This window comes from Centrocercus urophasianus, unplaced genomic scaffold (genome assembly GCF_019232065.1).
Source record: "Centrocercus urophasianus isolate 14NV4802_14NV808 unplaced genomic scaffold, USGS_Curo_1.0 seq_10, whole genome shotgun sequence".
NCBI lineage: Eukaryota > Metazoa > Chordata > Aves > Galliformes > Phasianidae > Centrocercus > Centrocercus urophasianus.
The window spans coordinates 73,141,007-73,148,177 of record NW_024884142.1 but is presented as its reverse complement, the minus strand read 5'-3'; the positions used below and the strand labels follow the sequence as shown (position 1 = coordinate 73,148,177).

The window sequence follows — 7,171 nt, the reverse complement described above, 5'->3', positions numbered from 1 at the left end:
GAGCACACCGGGGAGGTGGGCTGGTCTCGCTGCGCGGCCCCCGCCGCCCGGGAAGGCGGCGGGGCCCGGGTGGTGCGAGGCCCCCCGGCCGGAGAGGGGGAGCAGCGGAGCGAGCGCTCCCCGCCCGGACCCTCCCGGGAGTGCGGGGGGATCCGGAGGGGTCGTGAAGCCGCGGGGTCTGAAGGGGCCGAGAGGGCTGAGCCGCTGCGGCGTGGCATCTCCCGGTGCATCCTGCCGTGCCTCGATAGCTCCGGGCCGGGGGACTGGGGAAATGCCCTCGTTCTGAGGTTGTCCCCGGTCGCCTCCGGCGGTTCCCGCTCACCCGCGAGAGGGTGTCTGTAATTGCCCCCGGGGGGGCCCTCATGCCCCGGGGCACTGGAGGGAATTAGGGAAGAGAGAGTGGGCGCGTCCTGTGCCCCAAGGCCAGGCCCGCTGACATCGGCGTGGGCTCCGGTTGCCCCCGGGATGCGGCCACCGAAGGCAGCACCCGCAGGTCTGGAGCTCGAAGGGGCAGCAGTGGGGAGCCTCGCGCAGCGAGCTTTGCAATGACGCTTGGTGATCGGCTGTCGGGCTTTCAACAGCCCTAAGGGATGGGCTGCCAACTGCTCACCCGTCAGCCCTCAATTATTTTGTAAGTTTCCTAGGCATTGCTTCGCCCTCTCCTGAAATGCTGCAGCTGTCCATTACTGCCCAGCATTTCAGAGCAGGAAGCGCAGGACAGTCCTGAGAGCACGGTGACAAGGGGAGCACACAGAGGGAGGATGCTGTGATCCCTGCTGGAATTTGGCTGGGACACTGTCTGAAAATGCTGCGTCCTTTGTGGGTGATGGTTTGTTTGTGGCAAGATGCTCTTAACAGCATCACTGCTTTGGGCTCAGTGGGTGATTTTGTCTGGTCCACATGTGTCGAGCCATTAAAAGTGTCCCTAGCATCTTGTCCTGCAATGGATGTATGTGTGGAGGTGACTTCTCTCCAAATCTGGAAAGTCTTCCACATAGCTGCGGACCCAACGCAACCTTCTCTCACTTCACAGTGGGGCTGAGAGCAGCACGGCCTCTGCTCATCACACCCACGCAACTGGATGGAGCCTGCTCCATGCCACGCTCCTCACGGGATGGCTTAACCCCTCCCATCTCATTATAGTAATATCCTTATGATATCACCCTAGAATTTCCTGCCCTAAACAACCCCAGAAGGCTGGGAGGGATTGAAGTGTTTTTTGAAGAGTGTTTAATGCTACTTTACAAGGGCAGGAGGTGGTCAGAAAATCAGGGCTCACAGGTCTCTCTGTGGGGTGGCAGAAGGAAAGGGCTGCACCCAGCTAGTGAGCTGCTCAGGGCTTCAACCCTGGGGCCTATTGCTTCACCCCCTTCCTTACCAATGCTATTTTCCCTGGTGCTACTTACTGCCCTCTCACCACCAAATCCACCCCATTCCCCTCCCTCATAATTGAGCCAGACGGAGCTTCACATCTTAGCCACCAGCTTACGAGGTTTGCTTGCTGCAGGCAGTGAGCCTTTGAAAAGCAGCCCATGTGCTGTGAGCATAGGATAGATGCAGTGCAGGAACCTCACACCTTACTTAACACAGAGCTCAGGTCCCCTGATGCAGGGAGGGAAGGGGAAGGTCCCCTTCGCAGCGCTAGTGTTCATAGAGCCTTGAACAGAGCAGTGTAGCAGCCTCAGCTGCTGTGCACTCAGCACTGAGTGTATTTGTTTGGCCTCCCATATGCACGTGTCAGAAGGCTTTTAGGTTCTTAGTGCTCCAACGTTGCATTAGAGGAAGGAGTGTAGAAGGACAGATAGGTGTGTGGTGAGAAGCCCATACAAAACCAGATGTTTCAGCTCAGAACTCCCAGGCAGTGGAGAGGAAGGGACATGTGAAGTGATGCTGCAGTGTGAGCCAGAGGCCTTTCCTCAGCCAGCTCTTTTTGCCTATGTAGGTGTTCATCTCGGTGGGGCCACACTGACCATGCTCAGGAGCTTCTGTCTCCAGCTCATGTCCTTGCTTTGGATCCTCTTAGCCCATCACCAGCTTGCCCAAGGTGAGTCTCTGGGTCCTGCTCTTCTCTGTCCACCTTTCTAAATCCATTCCTGGCATGGACAAATCTCCTCAGCTCATTGTGCAAAATAGAGCTGGCCGAACATGGAAAACCAGACAATGCTGCTTCATCATCCATCACGTGGGAGGCAACTAATGGTGACCATAAGGCCCTGTTGTGGTGGCAGCTGGGTGGCAGTGCATGAGCAGGTGGGAGGTCCCAGTGCCCCACATCTCACTGTGATGGGCCCTCTGGGAGAGGTAGGGTGAGAGGAGGAGAAGATCCTGACCCCAAATGGCTAATCCTGGATCCCGTGAGGCAAAATCCTGAAGATTATCTTGCCCTACCCCCGCTCCGGATAAGTGCTGAATTCCCAAAGCCATCTGCCAGGAGAGGTGCTCACAGGCAGGAGGGACAGTGATACCCAAGCCTGGACCGAGCAGATCCAGCACCACTGCCCTGGTTGGATTTGGGAGGCTCCTGCCTCACAGATGGAGGTTTGGGAGGCTCATGCCTCATGGATGAAGGAGCCTGATCAGGGCAGGCAGTCACTTGCTGGCCTGGGTGCACATTGGGTTCCTGTAGAAAGCGCTGAGCAGGTGACGGGACAGAGGGGGAGGTTGGGATGAAAGCAGACAAGGAGCTGGAGAAAGCAGGCTGACGTGGATCGTGAGTGAGATGTGGCATGGCAAGGCCATGGCTCAGTTACAGCCTCTTTATGGTGGCCTTTAAATAAATAAGCAGAACTGGATACCTGCTCCTCAAGGTGAAGGGGTGTGCTCGGGCCCTGGCTGCAGTCTGCTGCACGCAAACAGTTTTTCTCAGGAATGGGAACATCCCAGAGACACAAAGGACCCGTTCTCACTACTTCTGCCTTTGGTGACTTTGTGCCCTGTGTGTACCTGAGCCTTCCCGCCCCAGTGGTCCAGGTGCTGTAGCACAGGCCATAGGGTCCCATTTTTGAGTTACCTGCAAGCCAGCAGAGCCAGAGCAGACCTGGGGTCACCCATGATCCCTGCTTAACCTCAGCCCCCTGTCCCTGCCTTGCAGGTGATGACTGCAGTGAGCACTGCAACCTGGCCCATGGCAGCTGCGACCAGGATGGGAAGTGCAGGTACGTTCATCTCCCTCGATGCATTTATCTTTTTAGTTTTTAGGCTTTCTCTTTTGGGAAAGGAAAGCCGCTCACACCTTATCTTCTGCACCACAGCCTGTGATACCCAAGGGAAGGGATGCTTGCTGCCCACGCTCAGGTTTATCCTGAGGTTTATCTTCATGCTGTTTTGTTTATAGCTTTTGCAGTATCTGGTGCCACCTCCGCTCAGCCCTGCTTCCATAGAGATGCCCTCTTTTCTTAGCACTTGCTGAGAGCTGATAGGATGAGGGAAGGCTACTGGGACACCATAGCTTTGCTTGTTGGTGGCTGTGGCCACCACACCGCTCCTCTGGGGCAGAAGACTCGTTGTATCCTGTAGGGCTCTGTTTTCTCACCATGCTGCACCCATAAGCCTGTAGAGTTGCGGAGTTGTAGAATATCCCAAGTTGGAAAGGACCCATAAGGATCACTGAGACCAACTCCTGGCTCCATCTAGGACCATTCGAAATTCAGTTCACTTCCAAGAGTGCCATGACCATTGCCCTGGGTAGCCTGTTCAAGGGCCCGACCACCTTCCGGTGATTAACGTTTTCCTAACACCCAACCTGACCTTCCCCTGTAGCTCAGTGCTTTCAACACGCTGGCCACATCATGTGAGAACTTGCATAGTGACCACCCACTCCAGTACAGGACCTCTCGTCCCATCCCCTGAGGCTTCTGGTGTTACGGATGGGGCTTCTCTCTGCCTGTCTGGCTGTGTGGTGGGAGATACACAGGGCTTGTTCAGTAGGTGCAGAAAAGCTGGGTGTCACAACGCTGCCCTGTCCCCTCAGGTGCGACCCAGGCTGGGAGGGCGAGTACTGCGAGGAGTGTGTGCGCATGCCGGGCTGCCTCCACGGGACCTGCCACCAGCCCTGGCAGTGCATCTGTCACAGCGGCTGGGCCGGCAAGTTCTGCGACAAGGGTGAGTCCCTGGCTGTGCGGATGGCTGGCTCTGCAAGGGACAGTGGAGCATCATCCAATCTCATTCCCATGCTGTGCTTCAGGGTGCTGTGGCTAAAGTCCTGCAGTGATAGGAGGGATGGCACAGCCAGAAGCCACGTGTGGGATGCCAGCCTGGGCTGCTTTGGCTGTCCCCAATTGCATGCTGGGAGCAGCATAGCACTGTATCCAAGTGCTGTTATCTGGCCTGACAGTGCAGCTCCCCTATGCCACCACCATGGTGAGCTCCTGCTGGCTGGCACGCACAGCACTGGCACATCACGCAGGCCAACAAGGGGTCTTCTTGCCACCTCCAGGCCTGGCTTGCTAGTGCCTGATGAAAGGAAGGAGGGAGAAGGTGTGGCCACTTTCCCATCCCCACTGGGTCTGGCAGAGTTTGGGAACTGAAGTGACTGCATTAACTCTCATTTCTCACTCACTCCACCTTTTCTTTCCCCCCTCAGACGTCCACATCTGCGAACATCAGTCCCCATGCCAGAATGGGGCTCAGTGCATCTATGACCGAGATGGGGACTACTCCTGTCTGTGTCCAGAGGGCTTCCATGGGAAGGACTGTGAGATGAAGGCAGGGCCATGTGAGAAGGCAGGGTAAGGCACAGCATTGTGATGACAGACAGCACTAGTTGCAGCTCAGCTTGGCTCGTTGTCTCTAGATTTCCATGCACTAATGGAGTTAAGCCAAAGCCATCTTTGGCTTTAGTTTAACTTGGCATGCTGTAGTCCTGCTAGGGTTGTGATCTGAGCAGGTTCCCATCCCTTGTCAAAGTGGACGCAATGAGCTGACACCAGTTGTGCCTTAAGGAGCACCAGGAGGACCTGCATCTTCCTCAGATCCTTGGCTTGCGGCCTCTTCCCATTGAGCAGTTGCCCTGTGCCTTGGGGACATCCCAATCTTGTCACTATAGAGGCAGAAGCTTTACTGCATCCTCCTTTACCGCATCCATCCACCTGCCCTGTGGCTTGGCAGCCAGCTCCAGTAGCGAGTTTCCATCCCCATGGCAGGGGGAGTCGCTTGTTTTCCAGGGCCATGACCTCTCTCCTCTCTCCTTGCAGGTCTCCATGCAAGAATGGGGGGCAGTGTCAAGACGAAAATGGCTTTGCCAGCAACTTCACCTGCCGGTGCCTCGCTGGCTTTGTGGGGGCTCTCTGTGAGCACGACGTGGATGACTGCCTGATGCGGCCCTGCGCCAACGGTGCCACCTGCCATGATGGCATCAACCGCTTCTCCTGCCAATGCCAGGTGGGCTTCGAGGGGCGTTTCTGCACCATCAACATCAACGACTGTGCCAGCCAGCCCTGCAAAAATGGGGCCAAGTGCTACGACCGCATCAATGACTATGACTGCTTGTGTCCGGACCGTTTCACTGGCAAAACTTGTGAGATCTCCATCCCTGAGCCCACCTGGGCTCCCCCCTACCATCCTTTGAACCACGAGAGCGGCTGGGCGATTAGGAGCACCACCAGCGAGATGCCTGAGGTGACACAGCCAGAGCCCATGAGGAGTGCAGTTACGGGGCGGCGCGTGGCCAACCACAGTGAGAAAGTGCCGGGAGGAGGGTTGTTAAAAATCTCTGTGAAAGAGGTGGTGACCCAAAGGGACTCAGGGCTGAGCGAAGCCCAGCTGGTGACAGTGCTGGTGTTTGGGGTGCTGACGGCAGTGCTGGTCCTCATCACTATCCTGCTCATCCTGAGGAACTGGCAGAGGGGCCGACAGCGGTCGAACTGGTGCCAAAGCCCTTCGCAGGCTGCCAGGAAGCTCCAAGATCAGGAGTGCCAGGTGGGCATGTTAAACTCGGTCCTGATCGAGCCCAGGAAAACAACAGAGCTCTGAGCACTCTGAGCCGGGCCCCTGCAGGTCATCATGCTGGCAGACCCCTCGAACTGCACCCCAGGCAGCTGTTCTGGTGCAAATTGGGCAGTAGGGAAAGGCTCCTCGGGCAGTGAGCACATCAACAAAACCCCATGGTGCTGAGCTCGGTGCAATGGGCCCAAGCCATCTCCACCCGGCCAGCGCCTGTGTGAGTGAAGGTAGGGCTGCATGGGGCCAGCCCTGCAAGGGAGCAGCATTGGTACCGCTCCAGTGTGAGCACTTGGAAATGGACTGGGACTGCTGGAGTGCTGTCTCACAAGTGTCTTCTGCTAGGTCCTCTACAACTCATCTCTGTGACTGGAACAGGGTCTCCCAGCTCTTTCTGGAGGCTGTAGTTTCAGATGCCGTGTTCCAAGGGCACAAGCAGATGTGGCCTTGTGGCCACGCAAGCCAGTTTGGAAACACTGCAGAGACTGTTTAGGGTCTCCTGCCCGTTTTTCTGCCCTATGTGATGCTCCTTCCTCTTGCCATCAGACTTGGTATTACAGACATGTTCTGTACCTTTCTCCTGATGATCCGTGGTGTTTCCTCTCCCCTCTTATGGAGCCGTCCTTTCTGGTATGGACACAGACAGCAAAGCTCCTTCCCCAACCCAATGTGCACTTCTGCTTTACTGTTTGCTGATGGGGAAGCACATGGCCTCTTCCTTGTGGGGCATCCCAGGCCTGAGCTGGTCCTTCTCATGTCCTCACAGGTGAAACTGGAGCTGGCTAAGACTGGAGATGTGCTGCAACTGGCTCAGGAGCAATACAGGATCCAGATCCTCATTTCCCCTGCCAGTCCCTCCAAAGCACCCTGCTGGCATTAACCTCAAACCAGCCATTGCAGAGTTTCTTGATAGTAACCAAGCTAAACTCCCTGCAGTGGATGTGTGGACAGGATACGGAGCCAATGATGACTGTAGGAAGCAGATACAGCACTGCATTCTCCTTGCTAAAGCAAGGCTGAGAGGCACTTAGCCTTGGTACCAGCTCTGCTCTGCCTTTTCTGGTCTGGTGTACAGCAAGCAGGGCCTCCCTGCCACAGTCAGGATTTTCTGCGCCTCCTCATAGGAATGAGGGGTCAAACAGTGGAAATCTTAAAAAATAAACAACAAAACAACCCCTACTACTGGCCTGTAGGGTCACAGAACAGGGTTTGAGGTCATGTAGAAAGAGAGCGG

At 56.2% G+C, this 7,171-nt stretch overlaps 1 protein-coding gene across 1 annotated transcript; it reads left to right on the top strand.

The window, feature by feature from the left end:
* Positions 1 to 1,971: 1,971 nt before the first annotated feature.
* DLK2 (delta like non-canonical Notch ligand 2) lies at positions 1,972 to 5,970 on the top strand. Its single transcript, XM_042823979.1, has 5 exons — positions 1,972 to 2,044; positions 3,092 to 3,155; positions 3,971 to 4,101; positions 4,583 to 4,727; positions 5,193 to 5,970. Exons 1-5 carry the CDS (start codon positions 1,972 to 1,974, stop codon positions 5,968 to 5,970), a joined length of 1,191 nt encoding a protein of 396 aa, XP_042679913.1.
* Positions 5,971 to 7,171: the final 1,201 nt, after the last annotated feature.

Excerpts from the sequence above, each read along its gene's own strand:
- DLK2 (XM_042823979.1), top strand. The coding sequence starts at position 1,972 with ATGCTCAGGAGCTTCTGTCTCCAGCTCATGTCCTTGCTTTGGATCCTC. Across the intron at positions 2,045-3,091 it reads CCATCACCAGCTTGCCCAAG|GTGATGACTGCAGTGAGCAC; the intron begins GTGAGTCTCTGG and ends CCTGCCTTGCAG. Across the intron at positions 4,728-5,192 it reads GGGCCATGTGAGAAGGCAGG|GTCTCCATGCAAGAATGGGG; the intron begins GTAAGGCACAGC and ends CTCTCCTTGCAG.